This window comes from Lepidochelys kempii, chromosome 10, assembly GCF_965140285.1.
Source record: "Lepidochelys kempii isolate rLepKem1 chromosome 10, rLepKem1.hap1, whole genome shotgun sequence".
NCBI classification, from domain to species: Eukaryota; Metazoa; Chordata; order Testudines; family Cheloniidae; genus Lepidochelys; species Lepidochelys kempii.
Window position 1 is genome coordinate 53045629 of NC_136389.1, and position 25563 is coordinate 53071191.

At 41.7% G+C, this 25563-nt stretch overlaps 1 protein-coding gene across 1 annotated transcript in view; it reads left to right on the forward strand.

Annotated features, from left to right (window-relative positions):
- VPS13C (vacuolar protein sorting 13 homolog C) overlaps positions 1–25563 on the forward strand; it is a 187642-nt gene that overhangs the window by 139758 nt on the left and 22321 nt on the right. Inside the window, exons 67-78 of the mRNA XM_073303628.2 lie at positions 225–460; positions 1303–1453; positions 3405–3545; positions 5309–5390; positions 5502–5571; positions 6262–6373; positions 8371–8484; positions 16956–17095; positions 17554–17635; positions 18166–18279; positions 18830–18905; positions 21093–21256. Coding sequence (XP_073159729.1) covers positions 225–460; positions 1303–1453; positions 3405–3545; positions 5309–5390; positions 5502–5571; positions 6262–6373; positions 8371–8484; positions 16956–17095; positions 17554–17635; positions 18166–18279; positions 18830–18905; positions 21093–21256 — 1482 coding nt within the window. The remainder of the gene's footprint in view (positions 1–224; positions 461–1302; positions 1454–3404; positions 3546–5308; positions 5391–5501; positions 5572–6261; positions 6374–8370; positions 8485–16955; positions 17096–17553; positions 17636–18165; positions 18280–18829; positions 18906–21092; positions 21257–25563) is intronic.

Here is a 25563-nt window from a genome sequence, read left to right on the forward strand (position 1 = left end):
AGACTCTAAATAATAATAATAAAAAAAAGGACGGGTTGTATAGTCAGCCCTGGTGACAGAAGACTCCATCCCATTAATATCCTACAACAAATTAAAGGCAATAATAAGACACCTCAGAAATTCTAATTGTTCTGCTTAATTTGGGCCGTTGATGTTTTTTGCTTGCTCCTTGCTTTGTTTTTTTTATGCAACCAATTAAAGTATCTTTCTTTTTTCCAACTCAGGATGAATGTGGTCAATTTCCTTATAATTCAAATACTCAGATACACTGGGTGTCCTTTCTGGATGGACGTCAGAGAGTACTGCTTTTTACAGACGACGTTGCATTAGTTTCTAAAGCACGGCAAGCAGAGGAGATGGAGCAACCTGATCAAGAAATAAACTTGTCGCTTCATAGTCTTGGACTTTCTCTGGTCAACAATGAGAGTAAACAAGAAATCGCATACATAGGGATTACTAGGTACTGCAGATGGAAAGCAAGTTTGCCTTTAAATGGACCAAGGAGTAGTTTAAGCATATACTTTAATACATTTGAAAACTGTCATTTTGAAGTGGATTATGCTTCTAAAATCGGACATTTTTTTAGCATTATATGATGAACCTTTAAAATTACATTTTGTCTGCTGTTGTAGAGCTGTCAAGGGAATATAGGTTTTAAATGCCTGTCTTGACACAGTTCCCTAATTAATTTGACATTTATTTCTGGACTTCAAGTCCTATTATCTCATTTGAGTACAGTGGAGTTATTATGTGACAAGTTAAAGTACTGTGCCTTGTGATACAACACAAGTTAAATTTTGAGTTCATTTGTCACTCTGCATTTTAGTAACTTACTTTCCCAATTGCAAATTACATTTGAAAACACTCCTATGTGCATGATTATAAACAGTTCTTTTCTTCAATTTCCTATTCATAATTCAGAAATAACTTTACTGTTAACTTGATTCTTGGCATTAAATCATATGCCTCTCATCAAAAAATTGCAAAGATAGATGCACAGAAATATCCACAAAAGGACACTAGTAATTTGGGTCATGTCTTCATTGTGTTGTGACAGTAACTGTAGAAATCTGTTTTCAAGAAAAATAAATTTCATTTCTAAATTTCATTTCCACTTTCATCAGTCATTGACTTGGCAGAGAGAGAGAGAGAATCATAATTTTGACAGATGAATGGAAATCAGCATCAGAAACATGGGGATGAGGCGTTATGTGGTTCATAAACATTAGAAAATTTGGTGTACTCTACTTCAATGCATTTTTATTCAAAAGTGTTAATTACATTAATGTACTTATCTTGTAGTTCTGGTGTTGTCTGGGAATTGAAACCAAAGCAGAGATGGAAGCCATTTAATCAAAAGCAGATAAACCTGTTGGAAAAAGCCTATCAGAAATACCTTTCCACAAACACCATGGAGGATCTGGGCTGGGTTAAAATAGACAACAACTTTGAGGTACTCTTGTGGCTGTTCAGTGTTTAATCAATAATTTTGATAGAAAAGTTTGTATAACAGTTTTTACCATATTAGTACCAGTAATGAATGTAGACAACATGTAAAAATTTTCATTTGGGAAATGCCTTCACAATTGTGTGCAGTTGTACATTTAAGTATGTTACAGATCCTCTCCAATCAGACGTTTGTCAAATGCTATAATAAACGTTGATGATATTTGTCTGACACACACTGTAATTTCAACTATGCAGTAGTTGTATGTCGTTTAGGACTAAAACATTCCAGAATTTGCAGAAAATTTGGTTATGAAACCTTGTTTAAATTGGTCTAAAAAGTTTCTACCATGCAGAAGTTATACTTGATGTATATTCTTTATGAAGCACCGAAACACATCTCATCCCTTTTATGATAGAGGAACTGGAAACTTTATAAGCACATTGGACTTTATGACAATTGGCTGTTTCACTTACTTTGGGCTTTTGGAATTCAAGACCATAATTAGTGGAAAAACTCAGATATCTGATTTAAAAAATTTAGGCCGCTACACCTTTTCCTAATAAGAAAAGGAGTACTTGTGGCACCTTAGAGACTAGCCAATTTATTTGAGCATAAGCTTTCGTGAGCTACAGCTCACTTCATCGGAAGCTTATGCTCAAATAAATTGGTTAGTCTCTAAGGTGCCACAAGTACTCCTTTTCTTTTTGTGAATACAGACTAACACGGCTGTTACTCTGAAACTTTTCCTAATAGAAATTCTCCTTTGGCTGTGGTAATATTAGGGATCAGGTGACAGCGACTAAAAAGATAATATCAGTCACACTTCCACTCAACTCAGCGTTGTATATGTGCTGAAATCAGATTGCAGTCAACCAGACTTAAATATGTGCCTGAAGTTAAAAATATGCTTAAGCGCTTTACTAAATAGGTGTGTACTGCTGAATTGTGGTCATTGGATTCCATCTATTTTAGGGCAATGATGAATGTAAATGTTGACGACTGCATTATCGCTTCTTACTTAAAAATGGGAGCTGTTGTTTCATTTTGTGGAAACTTCATCATCCTCAAATTGATTCACAGATAAAAATTGAGGACATAGCATTAAAGCTGTTAATGCATAGTGGTCTGAGGATAAAAATAGAATTATCCATTTTTATATTGTTGATTCAGAAAAATAATCTGCAGCTTTTCAGGTGTTTATAACATTTCTCTCTTGTGATTTAGATGTTCCTAACGAACAAGTCATTTGTAGAACATGTACATTCCAAGCATATTGGAATTGTTGAAAAAAATCTCTTAAAGTTTTTAAGGCTAAATAAAATAGAGACAAAACTCTTATGATATACAGTATTATAAACAATCTGAGCTTTTCTTCTATTTTATATCCAAAAAGGTAATCTTTTATACCACCATAAATTATATAGGCCTTAAGTCTTTGTGTAGCTTTGATTTATGATTGTGTTTGAAATAAATGATACATAGGGCACACAATTTTTTGTGATTCAGTATTTTTGAGTTAAAATAATGGGGTGATGATTTTTTCAGAAAATTATCCTAGTTACATAAATTTGTGGCACAAAAATATTTTCATTTGCATGCATATGTCTTTAATTTTGTTGACTAAAAATGTTAATGCCACCTTAAATTGGGATAAGATTGTTCCTATCTTCTCCATTCAACAAACTGAAGATATGCAGCAAATGTAACAAAGTAACATCTGGTTTTCTTCCCTTCTTTCTAAGAAAAAGAAAAATTCAATGTTGGCTTGTGTATGATGAGTTCAATAACCATTCTATTATGCAACAGCGAGAAAGCTCCGGAAATTCAACTTTTTAAATACTAGTTTACTTTCTTTTAATTGAACACCCATTCATGTCTAGTGAAGGCCATTTTAATGAAATCTAGGAGCAATAATAGTAGCCAGATGGAGCTAAAATGTATAATGTGTTCCTAGGTGAATTTTGGTAAGATGCCAATGAAAATGCGCCTCCCAATCAAATGCAGTATTCGACGAAACTTCCTATCGGGCATTCATATTGAGTTCAAACAGTCTCCTCACCAAAGAAGCTTACGGGCACAGTTGAATTGGCTTCAGGTATCATTTTTCATTATTCACTATAGGCTGAACAGGCTTTGCTAGTAAGCGTTGAGATCAATTCCACAGCAGGTGAGATCATCTGAAGCTAACAGTCCTCTTGTGGTAGCCGCAAGGTATTTGTGGTGAGTAATCCTTTGATCTGGAGCTCACGGTTAGCTTTTTTTCATTACGGTATAGCTTAGATGACCTTAAAGACATGCTACAAGACTTTACTGTATCCCAGAATTTCACATGTGGTGCTGGTGAGGAATCTGTAGGGCAGAATAAAGAAGAGTGGGAGACATTATAATTGAGGTCATGATGGAAATCTTGTTGTGGCAGAGAAAATAATTTTAAACATTGTTTCAGCATTTAAGTTGTGTATTTTGCATTTAGTTGTGAGATATCTCTTACTCTCTGTGCTGTGCCTAGAGGTTTAGAGTCCAATCCTACAAGAATTACCAGGAGTGGTGTTTACTAGCATGAGCAGTCAAAATAGAAATTACTATTCTTGGTAATAATTGTTCGAAAGTTTGGACTCTTCAGTATATTAGAAGTCTGAAACCATACTTGTACAGTCAGAACATTTCCATTCTAAAACTTGAGCTTCAAACCTCCCCTTCACCACTTTCCGTAATTGCATACCCATTCATTCACTGCCATGAATTCAGCACCAAAGGTAAATATTTTAAAGTGCTTGCTCTTAGAGTGGAAATATAGCTATTAAATTTGACATTGTAGATTCTGATTACATCCAAGCTTAACAAATTCTAGTGTTGTTCAGTCAAAAGAAGAAAAGGAGAATATTTGCTAAAAGTTTTCTCCGAGGGGTAGATAATACTAGCTTAAAGAATGAGAAACAGGAGTTTGTGGAGGAAGAAAACTTGTGGTATTCTGGTATTAATACTTCTGTAAAGAACCTCTCTTTAAATAACCAGTAATGTTCCTCATAACTGGATGCTTTTTCCCAAATCCTGGGACTGTAACTGTTACTTGACTCAAGGCCACAACTGAAAGTGTTTTTTATATTCCATTTTTTTTGTTTGCCGAATTATATAAAAACTTTACAAACTTAAAAAGTTCAGTCCATTCAGTCCACAGAGGTGTGAAATTTTAAGAAATTAAACCATCTTTATCTGTCTACTAAGCTCTATTAGCTTCAGTCATTTATAGCTTAGTGTTCACATCAGCACTTTGTACTTGGAGCATTAATACAATATGGTACCAAGTATTCATTGTATGCCATATTTAGTTGGAATCTCAAATCATAATATAAGGCACGTGTACTGGAATGGGGCACGTGACTAGGCTGTTGAAACTGGAGTTTACAGAGACCATATTATTTGATTTGAGCCAAATCCTGTAAAACTTAAAAAAAAAAAAAAAAAAAAAATTCCTTTGAAATAAAGAAGTTGATTTTAGTGGGATCCTTGCTTGTAAGTAAGGACTGCAATATGGCCCCTCACTATTTAAAATATGAAACAGCAACAAACAGTCAGTGTTTTTAATAGCACCTAAACCCCTGCCTGTGCTGAAAGTTGAAACCTTATTTGCACACTTCCAATCACAACTGTTATTCTGATGGTCCTAATTCTTCTTGATAAATAGGTGCTGGCAAGGCTTCAGATATTAGGGTAAACACAAAATAAGCTTGCAAATGACAGTTTTTACTCCAAAACATCACTATGTACCTAAGCTGCGTAAGCTGCCTGAAGCCAAGGAATCCTTTATAAATCTTACTCTCGCTAAAATACCGCTCATCTGATATGACTTTGTTTCAGGTTGATAACCAGTTACCTGGTCCAATGTTCCCAGTTGTGTTTCACCCTGTAGCCCCTCCCAAGTCAATAGCTTTGGATTCAGGTAAGTATGCAAGAGTGATCTAAAATTAGTTAGCTCTGACATTAAATATTTTGATTTAACTGCAGAATGGAACCCATTATAAAACTAACTAATTTGTACATTTTTTATTAGAGCCAAAACCATTCATAGATATCAGCATCATCACTAGGTTCAATGAGTACAGTAAAGTACTGCAGTTCAAGTAAGTAAAAGCATATTATACCTTGCTTTAGAAATGTTAATACCTGTGGAACTAATACTTTGAGCCTGTACCCATTGTATGCTAAGATGCAATTAGTGTACCAAGTTTTCCAGCCCAAGTACTAAAACAAGTCTCAGTATCATTGGTATACTTCCAGCATAAGCTGGTTTGATTAGCTACTTAAACACATTCAAAGAACATTTATGTTGTAAATGCAGTTTTCCCGCACCAGAAGCTGACATACCCTGGTGACCTCCCAGGTAAATGGGCAGTTTACATGGGAGTTCTACCCGTGGTCAGAATGAGGGTTTAAGGGTCTGACGCCACGTATCCCATGACCTTTACTTCTTTCTCAGAATTTGTTTCATGAAGCAATTGTATTGTAATGTATGAAATACCAGTTAGTTATTAGGATAAACTCTAAATAGATTAGATTATTAATGTGTTTTGCCTTTTCTGTGTTGAATTGTAGCCTACTATTAATAGCGGATCTCTTCAGATGTCTTTCTGTTAGGCCCCTCCAGCTATAAACTGATGCTTCTAATACTCTAACCAGAGCTTTAAAATATTATGAGCTTGAACCTTAGTACCCAGCATGTGGTAGTTAATTTAAATCTGTGTCTACAAGATGATCTCTGATTTTAGCATGAAAAAGTCAGTCACCATATTTTTCCTTTTATTTTTTCTTAGATATTTTATGGTTCTTATCCAGGAGATGGCATTGAAATTGGATCAGGGGTTTCTAGGAGCACTTATTGGGCTTTTCACGCCATCTACAGATCCAGAAGCTGAACAGCAAAGGGTAATGTGTGTTTAGGAAAAAAGTACTTATTTTACTAAGACAGGTTTGATTTATTACCATGTCAATTAAGTATTTTGAAAATCAAATTTAAAATAAATTGAAAGCATCTTCCAAATGGTAAAATGGCTAGCAGTGGAATGCTCAGACAGTTGGGGAAAAATATGAATTCTCAAATTGAGTATAGAATTGGGTACTCTGTTAGTTGGTGCGGGCGCCTACTAGTAGTAGCTTGTCAGTGTTTGGGTAACTACTATTCGTAAGAAATGTTAAAACACTTGTTTGCACAATGCATGTTCAACTTGTGGATCTCATGGCTACAACGTGTTGGGGGCCAAGATTGCAGTAGGAGACATAAAATTATTTTATAGGGCTAATGAAAAATGCATAGTTAACTTACATATAGAATATCTTTAATTGAGCTTGTTAATAGTTCCCATTTTAATTGACTGTCAGATTGAACATAAGAATGGCCATACTGGGTCAGACCAAAGGTCCATCTAGCCTAGTATCCTGTCTTCCAACAGTGGCCAATGCCAGGTGCCCCAGAGGGAATGAACAGAGCAGGTAATCATCAAGTGATCCATCCCCTGTCACCCATTCCCAGCTTGTAGCAAACAGAGGCTAGGGACGCCATACTTGCCCATCCTGGCTCATAACCATTGATGGACCTATCCTCCATGAATTAATCTAGTTCTCTTTTAAACCCTGTTACTGTTTTTGCCTTCACAACATCCTCTAGCAAGGAGTTCCACAGGTTGACTCTGCATTGTGTTAAGAAATACTTCCGTTTGTTTGTTTTAAACCTGTTGCCTATTAATTTCATTTGGTGACACCTTGTTCTTGTGTTTTGAGAAGGAGTAAATACTTCTTTATTTACTTTCTCCACACCAGTCATGATTTTATAGACCTCTATCATTTCGCCTCTTAGGCATCTCCTTTCCAAGCTGAAAAGTCCCAATCTTATTGATCTCTCTCCATACGGAAGCTGTTCCATACCCCCAATCATTTTTGTTGCCCTTTTCTGAACCTTTTCCAATTCCAATATATCTCTTTTGAGATGGGGCAACCATATCTACATGCAGTATTCAAGATGTGGGTGTACCATGGATTTATATAGACACAATATGGTATTTTCTGTCTTATCTGCTTAATGATTCCCAACATTGTTTGCTTTTTTGACTGCCGCTGGACATTGAGTGGCTATATTTCGAGAGCTATACACAACGATGCCAAGATCTCTCTCTTGAGTGGTAACAACTAATTTAGACCCCATCATTTTGCTGTAAAGTATGCATACTCATTCTATTTCTTCCTAAGGGAGCAGTAGGTGCTACTTGTGCAGTGTAAGACCTGAATGGTTTTTTGTCATCTATACATCTTCAGAAATGAAAAGATCCCCCATAATTTGTGTGTGAGAGTAGTTCCTACAAACTGTTTTTTCTTGAAATGAAACTTTCAAACCCATAAAGTTTCTTATTTCCAGGTGGAACTGAAGGCCCTGTCTAACTGAGTGGGGGGGGGAAAAAGCTTTAGGTGACCTAAGAGTTCATGGAAATCATAAGTGTTTATAATTTGTATTCAGCACTCCATCTCAATGAATAAAGTATTAGAAAACTAAAGGATGACAGAAAAATCAAAAAAGAAAAATCTTGAGTGAGATGGAATAAATGTGAGAAGTTACATTTGTCATCAAAACGAGAAAATTTACCCATCAAAGGAAAAACGGGTGTAATAGGTCATCTAGAAAGGATTAGTTTGCCCCCTTTTGAATAAGGAAGAAATGAACATAGTTATCACAATTTAGTATATGATGGATAATTAATGTACTGTACTTGTGTACTTGGAGGACATCTCTGCTACAGCTATCTAAGCAATTGTGTAATTATTTTACTTTTACCTTTCTTTGATCCCATAACTTTTTTTTTTTCCATTTTGAATTCAGGTTGACATTAAGGAAACCAGAGTTTTGATTTAAAATTGTCTTTTTTTACAAACAGACAAAGTTAATTCAGCAAGATGTAGATGCTCTTAATACTGAATTGATGGAATCTTCCTTAACTGATATGTCAACCCTCAGTTTCTTTGAGCACTTCCATATTTCTCCAATTAAGGTATGTTGTAGAGGAAAATACATTGGAGAAGCAAAAGCCTTAAGTAGTATCTCCTAATTTCTTCTTCATGTTTAACTAGCTATTCACATTGATCAGATTAAATAACTATTTTCTAGCCTTTCATTTATAGTAATACGACCCTACAGGAATCTGTGACTTGTCAGATTTTCAATACGTGGTGGAAAAGTTTCTCAGTTGATCTAGGAATCATCAAGAAATATTTGTTTTATGTTTCATCTGCACTTAGTAACAGTGACTGTCTAAACAGAAGGCTATAATGGATGTCATATGGGTGTCAAAAGTAGGAAGAGTATAAAAATACTAACATATGATGGTGAAAAAATTCACCTTTTTAATGGATGTGCACAATCTGAATAAAAAGCATTAATCTTTCATTATACTTAATGTCAAATCCCACCATTTTATTGTGGCTCCATGATACTGTTTTTTTGAACTTTGTCCTGAAGTTATGTGATTGTTACAATCACTAGTTTAATTTGGGAGCGGGGAGGAAGCACAGCTAGAGCTACTTATGGAATTTGGTCATATACCTGTTGAATTTCATTGGAGATGGCTATGCCTTTTTCGTGTTTTGGAGCTCTATCTTAAGGATCTGTTATTTTGGGAAAGAAGGGCTGTTTTTTCTTTCCACCAACTAGCCTTGCAGGTCCCAGTATTCAAAAAAACTGGATGGTAATGAGGCTCAGAAAGTGACTAAGGTGAGTGTAGGGGGGAGAAACAAAACCAAAACTTAAGCAAGGAGAGAGATACTAAGAAACCCCACAATAAGGTTGATGCAGTAAGCAGTTTCTCACCATAGCTGAGAGGATGAATATGGATAGAGAAGGCTCTTCCTTTTGCTGCTCCCTGCTAAGGTAGAGAAATTTTGAAGAGTCCTCCTACTTGCTAAACAGGTAGTTCTTCTTCAAGTGCTTCCTCATGTCGATTCCATTCTAGCTGTGTGCGCACCGACGTGCACAGTTGTCAGAGACTTTTGCCTTAGCGGTATCCATAGGGTCAGCTGTGGTGCCCCGTTGGGTGCCACGCTCATGCGTGCGTATATTAGGCGCCGCTCACCCTATGCCCTCTCAGTTCCTTCTTACCGCTTATAACAGTTGGTCGAAGTGCCTTGTCTTGCGTTTAGCAAGATGGTTAGTGGTTCTTCATAGTCCCTTGTTCTACCTAGTCTGTGTATAGTTAATAGTAAGTCTTTGTAGTGTTAAGTTAGAGTACTTAGAGTCCTGGCTGGGTGTTGGCCCCGAGTGGGACATGCCCCGCTCACCTGGCTTCAAGCCATGTGCGTCATGCAGCAGGCTGATGCCGATCAGTGACCCCCATGACAGCTGCCTGAAGTGTTTGGGGGAAGCCCATAGACAGGACAAGTGACAGTGGGGTGGGAATAGGTATTGTTTCATATTCTCTGTGTATATATAAAGCCTGCTGCAGTTTCCACGATATGCATCTGAGGAAGTGAGCTGTAGCTCACGAAAGCTTATGCTCTAATAAATTGGTTAGTCTCTAAGGTGCCACAAGTCCTCCTTTTCTTTTTTAGGACAAGTGTCGCATTTGTAAAAACTTTCATCCTTGTACATAAAAGGAGCAGGATATCTGCTTGAGGGCCTTCACATTGGAGCCCTCTTCAGCCAAATCACACCGAGTACTTCCTCCTCGTCGGTGCTGAAGAAGTTCCAGAAGAAGAAGAGCCCCTCGGCACCGAAGGACAAAGGGGTTGTGGGCAAAGGATCTTTGTTAGGCCAGACGCTCACCGTGGGGCTTTACGGGGGTACTGCTGAGGTCAGACCCCCCTGCCTGGCCAGGGACCCACCCCTGACCCCAGGAAGTGGCAAAGCTCTACGGCCTCTCCCAAGGCTGTCAGGGCCTGACTCGGTCCAGCGGCCAGCTCCGCAGGCGCCACACCAGGTGGCTGTCTTGGCTACAACCCTATGAGAAAAGGCTACAAAGCCTATGAGAGTGCAGCCTCACAGGAGGGTGGAGTACCCCCGAATCTTCAGACCGCAGGTGCACATTCCCGTCTCTACAATCTTGGATCCCGGCACCGTATCCTAGCTCTCTAGCTAGATGACCCAGGTCACCGTCTACTAGGCGTGGGATGCTGGAGCCTCCCATGCTGCAGGTACTTTTGGCCACAGGTTGACTAGGCCCCAGTCTCTCTCGTTCAGGTGGTCTCCTAGACATTGGTCACTGTCCTGGAGGGGTCGCTCAGAATCACGGCACCAGTCCTGGTTGCCCTCCGGCAGACGTCACTACTCGCCTTCGCTTCACAGGTCGCCATTCAAAGTCAGCAGGCAAACCCAGGCCTCAACGACTCCACCGTGTTCGCCAGTGGGACAGTGGTCTGGATCAGACCAAAAATTTAGCCCTTTGCCCTGACAAGGGAATTCTCCTCGTGACACGTGAGACTGTCACAGCACCGACCATGGTGCTGTCACAGCAGGAACAGTGGCCTACCCAGTGGCCGTACTGGAACGCATGGGTGCCAGTGATGCAGGTCACGTATTTCCAGCCCTTCCTGGCAGCCGTGGACAAGCTGGCCATGGCATCGCCGGCGTCGCAATCAGAGCTCTACTGAGCCGGACACGGCACCTGCACACTGGACTCCAGCACCAAAGGAGCCTTCCCCAGACAAGGAGGGGGAACAGACTCTATTGTCCGCTGATGAGGTGGTGGCCAGGCTGTCTCACTCCAGCAGTCTCCCCCTGATGATTTTAAGGAGCACCAGACCATCCTTAAATGGTGACTGAAAACTTGATCCTCCAGGTTGAGGAGGTCGCAGTAGAGGCCGACCTCTTCAATGTAATTTCAGCCACCAACCCTGCTAGGGTCGTGTTGCCCGTCCTCCCGGGGGTCCTTAAAATTGCCGAGTCACTGTGGCAAGCCCCCTCCTCTGTTCCATTGACCTCTAAGAAGGCAGAAAAGTTCCTGCAAAGGGATTTGAATATCTCTATACACATCACCCTGCGGCAAAACTGGTTGTGTCCGCGGTGAACGAAAGGGATGGACAGGATCAAGTTAGCAGTACGCCGAAGAGCAAAGAAGCCAAAAGGCTTGATTTGTTTGGCAGAAAAGTTTATTCGACGGTTATCCTACTATTCAGGGTCTATAATCACCAGGCCCTGCTGAGACCATATAATTTCAATCTGTGGGACTCCCTGAATAAATTCAAAGAAGCCCTCACACAATATTGTGCCCATGAGTTCGCTGCACTGGTGGATAAAGGTACGTCAGTCACCAGAGCAGTCCTTCAAATGGCCTGGAATGCTACAGACTCAGCGGCCAGAGTGGTCGCATCTGCGGTGGCCACGAGACGCAGCTCTTGGCTGCAATCCTCTGGGTTGTCCCCAGAGATGCAGGCCACAATCCAAGACCTCCCTTTCAAGGGCACCAGACTCTTCTCTGAGCTTACAGACTCAAGGCTCCATGGACCTAAAGACTCCCAAACCACCCTCCGCTCCCTGGGCCTTTATATCCTACAACAATCCAGGAAGCCTTTCCGTCCTTCCTTCCCCTCAGCAGTCCAAGGTCCTGGAGAACTTGCAAAGCAGGCTCCAACAGGAGAAAGGCAAGGATCATAAGCGGTGATAACCATCATCTTCCTGCTCGGCTGCACAACCTGACCCTCCTAGAAGTCAGGGAGGCTAAAAGCAATTATTTTAAGGCTGTGCCCGAGTATAATGCCCCTGTCAATCTGATTGATCCATCCCGCCCTTTCCAGTCGGCCTAGTCCCGTATCTCATCAGACTGTTGAGTGTTCGATGCAGTTTTTATTGGGCTATACCTAAGGCTGCGATTTAGTCACAGAGGTCATAAGAATGGCCATACTGGGTCAGACCAAAGGTCCATCCAGCCCAGTATCCTGTCTACCGACAGTGGCCAATGCCAGGTGCCCCAGAGGGAGTGAACCTAACAGGTTCTCTAGTGATCTCTCTCCTGCCATCCATCGCCACCCTCAGACAAGCAGAGGCTAGGGACACCATTCCTTACCCATCCTGGCTAATAGCCATTAATGGACTTAACCTCCATGAATTTATCCAGTTGTCTTTTAAACCCTATTATAGCCCTAGCCTTCACAACCTCCTTGGGCAAGGAGTTCCACAGGTTGATTGTGCGCTGAGGGAAGAAGAACTTCCTTTTATTTGTTTTAAACGTGCTATCCATTAATTTCCTTTGGTGGCCCCTAGTTCTTATATTGTGGGAACAAGTAAATAACTTTTCCTTATTCACTTTCTCCACACCACTCATGATTTTATATACCTCTATCATATCCCCCCTTAATTTCCTCTTTTCCAAGCTGAAAAGTCCTAGCCTCTTTAATCTCTCCTCATATGGGACCCGTTCCAAACCCCTAATCGTTTTAGTTGCCCTTTTCTGAACCTTTTCCGTAACTTCCAGCAACTGCTGTGACTTCAGTGGTGGGGAGCTGCAGGGTCCCCCGCAGCTCCCAGCCGCTGTGGGCGGTGGAGGAACCCCTGAGCTCGCTTTTGGCAGCAGGGGAACCTCTGAGCTGTGGGTGTTGGGGGTACCCTGCAGCTCCCAGCTGCTGTAGGCGGCTTCTAGCCCCTGCACAGCTGCCCCCCTTTCTGGCAGTATGGGGATCCGCAGATCCCCATTTTGTCCAAGATATTTAAGTCTTCCATGAATGTTTCTTTTTGTATCTGTGAGCTGTCCATACTCTACTAAAAATATCCGTGACAAAACCTTAGCCTTAGCTATACCCTACAGTATATCACCAACCACCCCTCCCCCCCCCTTTTCCCATCCCTCTTCAGGGACCCTTCTCAGGAGCAGCTCCTCATTCAGGAGGTCGACAACCTCCTGTGCTTGAGGGCAGTGTAGAAGGTCCCTCAGAACATGGAAGGAAGAGGGTTCTACTCCCATTACTTCCTAATTCTGAAGACAAAAGGGGGCTTCAGACCCATTCTGGACCTGTGTCGCCTCAACAAGTCTCTTGAGAAGTTGAAGCTTTGCATGGTCTCCCTGGCCTCCATCATCTCCTCCCTGGATCCAGGAGACTGGTACACCGCCCTCAGTTTAAAGAACACTTACTTCCATATTTCCAGGGCACCAGCACTTGCTCTGTTTCATGCTGGGCCGGCGCCATTTCCAGTTGACGGCAATACCCTTTGGTCTCTCATCAGCCCTGAGGATGTGCACAGAGTGCACAGCGCCGGTGGCCGCTTACCTGAGACATTAGGGAGTACAACTGTATCCATACCTCCACAACTGGCTGATACGGGGCCGGTCCCGAGACCAGGTGCGGAGGCATCTCGAGCTGGTCTGTCCGACCTGTCATGACCTGGGGCTGATAATAAATGAGAAAAAGTCAACCTTAACCCCAGTGTAATGCATAGAATTCATCGGAGTGGTTCTCTACTCTGCTCGGGCCAGGGCCTTCCTCGCCGAGACTCGGTTCCAAGCCATGGTGAACCTCATCTCGTTTATGCGAGCCCACTCACTCATCACCGCCCACACGTGCCTGAAACTGTTGAGACACATGGCAGCCTACATGTATGTGGTCCGGCGCGTGTGACTGTGCTTCAGGCCCCTGCAGGCATGGCTGGCATTGGCTTATGGCCCCAACGGGTGATCAGAATTCCAGACAGTGTACTGTCGTCTATCACCTGGTGGTCAGACCTTGCGGCGGTGCTGGAAGAAGTTCCCTTCGAGGCTCTGGCCGTGTTGACAGCCCTGGTCTCTGATGCTTCGGACCTGGGGTCGGGCGCCCATCTGTGCTATCTTAGTACACAAGGTCATTGGTCCAGTCACGATCGCTCCTTGCATATCCACGTCAGGAAACTCAGTGCGATGTGCCTGGCCTGCCAAGCCTTCCTACCGAATATACTGGGCAAAGTGGTTCAGGTCCTTACAGACAACATGGCTGCCATGCTCTATATCAACAAGCAAGGTGGAGCCAGGTCGATGGCCCTCTGTCAAGAAGCTGTCAGGCTCTGAGATGTCTGTCTGCAGTATGGTATACATCTCATTGCAGCGCACCTTCCAGGGGCCCAGAATGCCTTGGAAGATTGCCTCAGCAGGATCTTCTTCTCTTGCCATGATTGGTCCCTCCGTCCTGGAGGTGGTCAGTTTCATCTTCTGCAAGTGGGGAACTCCCCGAGTGGACCTGTTTGCGTCCAAACAGAATAGGAAATGCCATGTCTTTTGCTCGATGAGAGGCTTGGATGGGGGCCCCTGTTGGACGCTTTTCTACTCCTGTGGTTGGGGGCTCAGAGGTATGCCTTTCCTCCAGTACCGTTGCTCCCCAGGGTCCTTACAAAGATCAAGTAGGACAGAGCAAGGGTGATTCTCATAGCGCCGGCCTTGTCGCCCCAACAGTGGGACAGCACACTGCTGAACCTTTCGGTGGCAACTCCGTTCTATCTGCCTCTTAGGCCGGACTTGCTGTTCCAAAACCATGGCAGTCTTCTACACCCAAACCTGGCGGCGCTGCACTTAATGGCTTGGCTGTTGTGTGGTTGAATGAATGAGTAGGAGCAGCAGTGCTCAGCGTACGTTCAGCAGTTCCTGTTGGGAAGTAAAAAGCCCTCTACCAGGGTGAACTACCTCGCCAAGTGGAAGCTGTTCATTTGTTGGATCTCAGAAAAAGGCATCCAGCCCGAGCAGGCCTCATTGCAGCTCATTCTGGGATACCTTCTGCATCTCAAGCTCCAGGGTTTGTCCCTTTCATTGATCGAGATCCACCTGGCAGCCATCTTGGCATTTCATCCACTGCTCAAGGGCAGGTCGGTCTTCAGCCAGGACATGACTGTCAGATTCGTCAAGGGCCTTAAGCACCTCTACCCCCATGTCAAGGACCCAATTACTCTGTGGGACTTGAACCTGGTGCTGTAACATCTTGTGGAGCCCCCTTTCAAGCCTTTGGCTTCCTGTTCTCTCCTCCTCCTGTCCTGGAAGGTTGCATTCCTAGTCGTGGTGACTTCAGCCCATTGAGTCTTGGAGAGTCGGGCGCTCACCTTGGAGCTGCCGTATACATTTTTCTACAAGGACAAGGTACAGCTGGGACTGCACCGGCTTTCCTTCCCAAGGTGGTGTCTTAATTTCATTCAAGCCAGAATCTTCTTTCTGAAGCTGCATTAAATTGGCAGAGGAGGGTAGACTACATGTCTTGTACGTTAGGAGGGCTCTTGTCTTCTACATCGACAGGACCAAGCCATTCCATAAGTCTACACAATTGTTTGTTGCAATGACCAACCAGATGAAAGGGCACCCTGTATCCACCCAAAGAATTTCTTCTAGGATCATCGCCTGCATTCGCTTCTGCTACGATCAAGCGAAGGTGTCACCGCCAGTTGTTGTCGCTGCCCACTTGACCAGGGCACAGGCCTCTTTGGCAGCTTTCCTGAGCCCTGTACCTATCCAGGGCATCTGCAGGGTGGCCACCTGGTCATCCATCCATACATTTACGTCCCACTACGCACTGACCCAGCAGGCCCGGGACGATGCTGGCTTTGGTAGGGCGGTACTGCAAGCCACGAAACTCTGAAATCTGAGCCCAACTCCATAGATACTGCCTGAGAGTCACCTAGAATGGAATTGACATGAGCAAACACTCGAAGAAAAATCGGTTACCTTCCATAACTCTTGTTCTTTGAGATATGTTGCTCATATCCATTCCATTACTCACCCTCCTACCCCTCTGTCGGAGTTGCAGGCTAGGAGGAACTGAGAGGGCATAGGATCAGTGGTGCGTAATATACCAATGCATGAGCATGGCACTCAAGGGGGCGCCACAGCTGATCCTACAGATACCACTAAGGCAAAAGTCTCCGACTACTGTGCACATGGGCGTGCACACAAATGGAATGGAATGGACATGAGCAACACATCTCGAAGAACAACAGTTATGAAAGGTAACCATTTTTTGCTTGAAGAGACTCAGAACTTAAATCTTGTATTGCCAACACTGTGAAATGTGCAGTTCCAGAGAAGAATGTTGGAAAAAAGATGTATTTATTTGCTAGCTAAATTCAGGCTAGTTAAAATACAAACCTTTTTTGCTAGTACTAATTTCCATCGGGACCCACTTATATTCCACATTAGTTTTCTGTCTGTGAACATGATTGATGTCGTCATGACTTGTGAATAAACATGTTATTCTCACAGTTTTTATAAACAGAGGATTTTGTTTGAGTTTTACTGTGCACATGGTAGAGCCCTGCAAATCTGTGGATATCTGCATATATCCGCGAAGCATATTTGCCACTTGCAGATGGATGCAGATCCAAATTTTGTATCCGTGCATGGCTCTACACGTGGGTGAACAAAAGAGCTATTAAGGGAACCTGATCACTGTTTTTTAAGTGCATTGCAGGTGTAGCTGTTCAAGTAGTGCAATTTTTAAAAACCAAGTCAACTATAAATAATTTACAAACATGATTGTTGGATTTCATACATACCTGTTGATTTCATTCTTTACAAATATTTTTGTCTTGTAGTTGCATTTGAGTCTGTCTTTGGGTGCAGGTGGAGAAGAATCAGATAAGGACAAAAAAGAAATGATCGCTATTCATTCAGTCAACTTGCTATTGAAAAGTATTGGGGCTACTCTGACTGATGTGGATGATCTTATATTTAAGTAAGCTGATACTTCTGATTAATAGATTTTGACTGTTAAATTTGTAAATAGAGTTGGTGAATCCTTTTAGGTATTTCAGTTCTTCAGCAGTAGTCAGTAAATGATTGGTCTGATTTAACTATTTAGAATGAATTTAATTGCCTTGTAATCAAGTACAGTCACATGCATGGAAAGTGTGTTTGTGTTATTTTTAAAAGTGGACTTGAGATCCTCAGAGGGAAGGAGATGAATGGGAAAGGAAGGGTATCTAATTGTTCTAAACCCTTGCACTGCATCCCTTGGTAGCCTTCGCTTCCTACAAGTGTCTCAAGTAGTGCTCTAGCTACCTTACTGAATAATGCACAATAAAAGGTATAGGTTAGTTAAATAATTTTGTAAATTTAAATACTCTAATCTCAAGTAATAAATCAATAAGAGATTTTTGTTTCAGCTATTAAATGTTGCTGTTTGTCTTTCAGACTTGCTTTCTTTGAAATTAAGTATCAGTTTTACAGGCAAGATGAGCTGATAAGGAGAGTTGTTACACATTATAGTGAACAAGTAAGTTCATTCAGTGAATTCTACTTTTTAAACATATTTTTAGGATAAATATGCTTGTCTGGAATGTGAAGCTTTTGTGCTTATTTGGGGATAAACTATTAGTTTTACAAATCCATTGTTCATAGTCATTTCTGTGGCAAAGCATCGAAACGTGAATTACCTCTACTTCAAGTGGATTTCAGTTTCAACAGTTTCTGCTTTTACTTTTGCCCACCTGTATCAAATATGGTACTAGGCTCATCATCTACCATGACATTCTGATGGAGCTACTTGTACACGTACAGCATCTTTTGCCATAGCCAGACTCTTTCACAGTCACTCAAGTAGAGCATGCTTCCTCCCGTGCCTATGTCGCGCTTTTGTCCTGGTCTGTAGCATTATGCAGTACTTCTGCTAAGCCACTGTTTTAACACCATCTTACTTGCGCTTGGGAGATTTAAAAACTATGTTCTATAGATTTTAATTCTAACTTGGGTAGTATATTAAAAAAGAGCTGATATGTACTATGTCCACTTTTGTTCTTCATTTAGTTCTTGAAGCAGATGTATGTTCTTGTACTGGGTTTAGATGTCCTGGGAAATCCATTTGGCTTAATCAGAGGTTTGTCTGAGGGTGTGGAAGCTTTCTTCTATGAGCCTTTTCAGGTATGATTTCTTCTTTTAGGTCACTGTATTAGTCAGTTAGCTATAGGTTGATAAAAATATTTTTGAACCTGATGAATTGGGAAATCGTGGCACTTGCTACTCGAAGAAATGTCTTGTTAAAGGGTATGTCTATAACGTAACAGAAGATGCATGGGATGGCTGTGGTTGGCCCAGGTTAGCTGACTGTGCCTTGCTGGGTTTGTGGGCTATGCAACTGTAGTGTAGATATTTCGGCTCGGGCTGGAACTCCGGTTCTGAGACATTGCAAGGCAGGCGGGTCTCACAGCTTGGGCTCTAGCCTGACCTCAAACATCTACACTGCTATTTTTAGCCCTGAAGCCCGAGCCCGGTGAGCCCATCAGCTGACCTCGGCTCTGAGACTCAGTGCTATGGGTTTATCACAGTGTAGACATACCCTAAATGAACAGACATTTTCCAATGCACAGCAGTTGCCATTTGATTCTTGAAGAGCTGTAGGATGAAGAGAGGGGTTTGTTTCTCTCTCTCTCTCTCTCTCTGTATTTTAATTTATAGTAAATTTCATCTTTAGGGAGCTGTTCAAGGACCTGAAGAATTTGCTGAGGGCTTTGTGATTGGTGTAAAGAGTCTTCTTGGTCACACAGTAGGTATGTATCATGGACCTTTGTCATTGACAAAAGTACTTGTTAACTTAGTTCTTGTACTGTATGACCAAATGTCTTTGTAGAGCTTTTGCTATTTTAATTGGGTTGAGAAGCATTTTCAAAACACTAATATGGGAATCATGGCAGAAGCTGTGATAGAAAACACTGGCTGAAGAGATCTCTGAGCTATTAGCAATTATCTTTCAGAACTCATGGAGGATGGGAGATATCACAGAGGACTGGAAAAGGGCAAATATAGTATCTATCTGTTCATAATCACCTAGAAGATAATAAGGTGATAAGTAGCAGTCAACATGGATTTGTCAAGAACAAATCCTGTCAAATCAACCTAGTATTCTTCTTTGACAGGGTAACAAGCTTGGTGGATAGGGGAGAAGCAGTAGATGTGGTATATATCTTGACTGTAGTGAAGCTTTTAAAACTGTTTCACGTGACCGTCTCATAAACAAACCAGGGAAGTATAGCCTAGATGAGCCTACTGTAAGGTGGGTGTGCAACTGGTTGGAAAACTGTACTCCAGAGTAGTTATCAATGGTCCACAGTCAAGCTAGAAAGACCTATCAAGTGGGGTCCTGTAAGTATCGGTCCTGAGTTCGGTTTTATTCAATATCTTCATAAATGATTTAGATAGTGGCATAGAGAATACGCTTCTATCAAGTTTGTGTATGATACCAAGCTCGGAGAGGTTGCAGATGATTTGAAGGACAAGATTATAATTCAAAATCATCTTGACAAACTGGAGAAATGGTCTGAAATAAAAAGGATGAAATTCAGTGAGGAAAATGAAAAGTACTATGATGAGGAAGGAATAATCAACTGCACAAATACAGAATGGGAAATGACTGCCTAGGAAGGAGTACTTTATTAAAATGGATTACAAACTAAATATGAGTTAACAATGCAATACAGTTTCAAAAAGAGCAAACTTCATTCTCAGATATATTAGTAGGACTGTTGTAAGTAAGACACAAGAAGCGATTCTTCCGTTTTACTTAGCACTGATAAGGCCTAAACTGGAGTATTGTGTCCAGTTCTGGGCACCAAACGTGGGAAAAGATGTAGACAAATTGGAGAAAGTCCAGGGGAGCAACAAAAATGATATAAGGGCTAGAAAACATGACCTTGCGGAAAGATTGAAAAAATTGGGTTTGTTTCTTCTGGAGAAGAGAAAACTGAGGGGGGACATAAGTCTTTGAGTACCTTCAGGAGAGAAGGTTCCCCATCAAAGCCCTCTCAGAAAAGGCAGAAGGTTGTTATAGGTTTGTAAAAGGTTGTTATAAAAAGGAGGGTGATAAATTGTTCTCCATCACCACTAAGGACAAGACATGAAGTAAAGGGGCTTAAACTGCAGCAGGGGAGATTTAGGCTCGACATTGTAAAAAACTTCCTAAGTGTAAGGGTGGTTAAGCACTGATACAAATTACCTATGGAGGTGGTGGAATCTCTGTTGTTGGAGGTTTTTAAGAATAAGTTAGACAAACACCTGTCAGGAATCATCTGGGTAGTCTTTCCTCAGTGCAGTGGACTGGACTAGATGACCTATCAAAGTCCGTTCCAGTCCTGCAATTCTATGATTCTGTGCTAGGTGTTGTAAAGTCTGCCACTCATTCCATAAAAGCTTTGTTCATTTGAAGATTATTAGTAGCAAACACAATTAATTGAGAGTTCCTAGATTTCAGCATGATGGAGAAAAAGGCAGCTAATTTATGAAAATGTAGAATTCATTGTCAGTGCTGGGATGATAAACCAGTGATAAGTACTAGACTTCGAAGACATTTTTTGGAGAATAGTATATCCAAGACCAACCATTGCTTTGGCTAATTTATTAAAGCATCTATTTTAAATACTGTATCAGTTGTTGGAAAAAGTCAGGTAACAGAGGATGGAACCTGACTCTGTGCTAAAAATATTTCAAGGCATGCCAGGTCAATATGAAATATTTGTCTTTTGCTGCAATAAGTTTCATGCCTATACACTGGAGCCTGTTGCTTGAAAGATAATATGGTATTCCATGCTTCTTGTCTGATGATTTTACTAAATTATCATATTGTCAACTTTAGCACAGAAAGATTCCTCTGAATTGCATGCAATTTAAATTGTACATTATGGTTTGTCCATTATTAAATATAAACAAGGAGCCATGCGACTTAATCTCTCCTTGGCTGACAGGGGGCGCTGCCGGGGTGGTATCTCGGATCACTGGTTCCGTTGGAAAAGGCTTGGCTGCTATAACTATGGACAAAGAATACCAGCAAAAACGGAGAGAGGAGATGGGCCGTCAGCCGAAGGACTTTGGTGACAGTTTGGCCAAAGGAGGAAAAGGCTTTTTACGGGTATGAAATTCAAACTAAACCTACAGTGAACTGACAGTTGGGCCTGTGCTAGAAAATCATTAACTGCATGTATGAAACAATTTAATGGCATCCTCCATATTCAGTTAATGAACTAATAAAAGAAGCAGAAACTGAAGGAAAAAAATTAAAGTCCATTTACATTGCATGGAGTACTGGATATTATCGTAAGGTGATTTATTTTCTGTTTCTTCTAGAATCCACCTGGGAGTGTCATAAAAAAAATTTTACATTTTAAAAAAATATCTGAAGAGGAAGTATATGTAGACAAATTGCTTCAACATTTCTGAAATGTAATGTACTTTAGATTCTGAAGTGTGTTCTGTTCATGACAATGATGCAAGTATTTTGAAAAATAGGACACCTAATACTATAGATATGTGACATGAGGCAGAACAGGGGAGTGTTGGGAGTTAAAATCCAAGAGATATCTGATCATAAGTAAGTGAAATTCTAGTTAACAATAGTACTGTCCTATAAGTCCTAAGTATTACTACTCATTATTATCAACTTCTGTAGATCTAACACAAATATGCTAAATGCTTCTGAAAGAATATCAATTATAGTAGTTATGAGCTACTGTCTTTTTGTAGCTAGTTTTTGCAAAGTAGGAGGCTCATATCAAGGGTATTTTATTTTTAAAAAATCTATCTTGATGGGTAAGTGTGAAGAACCATGCAATTTATATATTTTATAGATAATAGCTATATCGGGAACAGAGAAGGAAGGAGGCTTCCACTCCATTCCTTATATGACTTCCCACTTTCCCCCATAGCAGTAAAGATGAAGGGCCAAAGGGAAGGACAGACTCAGGCCCCTTCCAACCACTTAACTCCCCTTCCCCCTGGCTAGCAAGTTTCTTGTTGCCTGAAACTTACTGGTTTTTATATCTTTATCTCTGGAATGACTAATTCTTTCCTGATTGTCCCTATGTGTAGTTAGTGCCCTTCAGGTTGCACATGTTCACCATACACCCAACAAACACGATCAGTACAGGATTCTTCCCTTGGGACTCAGGGTAACACCAAGAATGTTCACCAAGATGCTGTCAGTGGTGGCAGGTTACTTCTGCTGACAAGCAGCGACAGTATTCCCTTACTTAGAGGACTGGCTCCTAGAGGGACAATCTTACTGCAAAATGTAAGAAGCAGCTACTGGGCTTCTAGATCTCTCTGACAGATTGGATTGAGGGTGAACCTGAAGAAATCCACCCCAGAAGCCAGGGTTGTGGATGAGGTTGGATGCTGTGACTGCCAGGATATATTTACCAGATGGCCAGTTCCTCTCCATCAGTCTCATACAGTGAACCCCAATGACCCTCAGGATGTCCATACAATCCTGGCACTGTTGGATCATATAGCCACAAGCACCTAATGTGATCCCGTTAGCTGGGCTTCGTGTCCGATGTGTGAAGGCTTGGTTACTGACTGTGCATACCCTGGTTCAAGCATAGACTCAACCTGCTAGTCAGGGTTCACCAAAGGTTCTTATACTCTTTTAATTGGTGGGAACACAGATGAAAAATGTGTATGCGCGCGTATGGGTACCATTCAACTCCCTGTTCCCAACAAAGACCTTGACCATGGATGCATCCCTCATCAGTTGGGGAGTACACATGGCGGGACAGGTATATTATAATACCTATAGAAATATTGTTATACCTATGTTTACCTATTCCTCCATGTGTATATAATCTTGAGTTCTGTTGTAGGTTCTGGAGAGGAGTATTCCTCTACTGGTTACAGACCTTCTGTCCCATCTCCTCCAGTTTTTCTGTTTCAGTCCAGTCTCTTTCACACTTCGCCATGTTCCCCCATCTTCTTGTTTCAGTTTGACCCTTGGGTCTCCTTGTCCCTGGGCTCCCTGTCAGAGTACATGTGTCCCCACGCACTGGCTCACAGTCTTCTCCCCACCCTGGGCTCCTTGTCCAAACTGCCTTCTCCTTCTCTCCCATACCCCACTTTGATTCTTGCTCTCTCTGCATTGAGTTAGGCTGCTGATTCTACAAAATTGTTTGGCCACCACCAGGGGGAGCATTGGAAGCACAGGAGAGAATCTCTTCTCTCAGTTCCTGTGCCACATCATAGGGGCTCCTGGCAGTTGGGAGGAGCAATTCAAGTGGAGGTGCTTCTCAGCCCCTGCCTCCCTGGACTAGAACATACTCAATGGCTGTCAAGATGGTCTTGCCCAGTCTGCTCGGTACACAGGACCCGTGAGGAGATGGAGCATGGAAAATACAGATAGACTCTTAAGAGAATTTAGCTGCCAGATTATTTTTTTTTAAAAAAAAATCTCTACTGAGCACGTGTGAACTGAGATTTTCAGGAAGGTAATAATTTCGCCAGATGTGGGCTGTTTCTCACGGAAACCACAAAGGAAGCAGATTGCCAACCCTAGGGTGTGACCCACCTGCCAAATTTCAAGTCCCTGCTTGCAGAGTGGTTCATTCACCTCAGGAGCCACCTCCTTGTGGCCAGGCGTGGCGGCATACTCTGTCTATGGCACTCCCTGCCTATAGTTACTCCATCGTTGTGGTGGTCTCTCTCCCCACAACTTCGCCTTCTGGCCAGGTTATGCTTTAATCCACCCCTTCCAGGGTAACAGTCGCACCCAGCAATAGTCTTTACAGTGGGCCTTCCATCTGTCTTGGTGGTTGGAGGTTGTCACAAATCCACAGGATCAGTGCTACGGCCCCAGCTACCTTGGTGACTGGTACAGAAACCCAGGAATCTTGAAGCTGGCAGCCAAGGTCTGCTGCCTCAGACACCTTGCTGTCTCCCTGGATCATATCCTGTCTTTTCTATCCCCCAGAGAGAGACTACAGACTGTATTCCTGCAGCCCTTCCAAGCTGGGTTTTGGTATCAGTTAAGCTTTTTTGCTGTCTTTCTTGCAGATGCTGCTAGGTATGTTGGGGTACACACACCTTTCATTGCTCCAAAGCATGGAGATGCTACTAGAGCTTCTAAATTAAACACTTGTAAAAATATTTTTAACATGGGCAAAAATATTTCCCCCAGTCTTGTTTTCAGAAGCAGCTGTAATATTTTTGCTAAAACTTTCCAAAAAAAAGTTGAATGTGAGTCAGAGACCCAGCATGTAAAACTTCAGCTGAAATTTTTCAGGTTGTGGCCGGTTAGAAAAACTGAAAACTGTGTCATAATAGGAAGTGTTGGGGCAGCCTTAAGTACAGGCAGCACTCTCAGCTCCACCTATAATTACATATGTAAATAAGTTACTAGTTACGTTCAGTTTTGGAAGAATTCACTCCCCAGGTGAACAGTTGAAGAAGGCTGTGTCCACCTTTATTGTCTGTGACAGAAACAACTATAAGATGCAGTAAAAGGGTTCATGTGCAAATTCGGATCACTAATCATTTGGTTCACCAGAGAAGAAAAACAAGCTTCAAATCTGAAGTTTGCAGTAACATGCAACAAACTGATTTTTTTTAAAAAATCTGGTAAGGGTCTGATGACCATGGAACAAATGACCACAAAATAAATACGACGTTACCTACACAAGGTTTCTCTGAAATGGATGTACACGAGGTTTCTCTGGAATGGATGCTAAGTGCTCAAGTGATCCATTTTATCTCAAGTGAGAAATTCTTCCTAGGAGATGAAAGGCTGTGTTTACGTCCAGTGTCTGTTGTTTATGTGGGTTTTGAATCATACCTATCATCTTTATGCTAGAATTATTTGTTACATGAAATGCAAATTAAGCACATTAGGAATTGTTGTTAATAATAATCAAAAGAAAAAACTCATTTTACTTTCCCAAACTTGCTCAGTAGCGTACATAGCGTGACATGTGTTTTTCTAATCTTGTTTACTGACAAATTCGTAAAAGCCTGTTTGCTATTCTTGTATTACACTGCCAATCTTAAGCATTAATCTTTTTTTGTGCTGTTATGGTTGGGATACTGCCTAATGCATTAATTGACTTCTTTTGTTTACTCTATAAAACTATTCAGCATATTAGTAACCTCCTTTCCTAAAAGGCTTTACTATACTTTGGATATTTCTAAAAGCACTCACTTAAGATTAGGCAAAGTACTGTTGCGATACATGTTGAATCAGGGCTTACCTAGATGAAGACTTGGGCTTGTCTACCCTTACCGGGGGATCAACAAGTGGCAATCGATGCATTGGCGGTCAATTTAGCAGGTCTAGTGAAAACCCACTAAATTGACTGCAGACTGCTCTCCCGTCGATTTCTGTACTCCACCTGATCGAGAAGAGAAGTGTAGTGTGGATCCCACAGTAAGTAAATCTAAGCTACGTTGACTTGA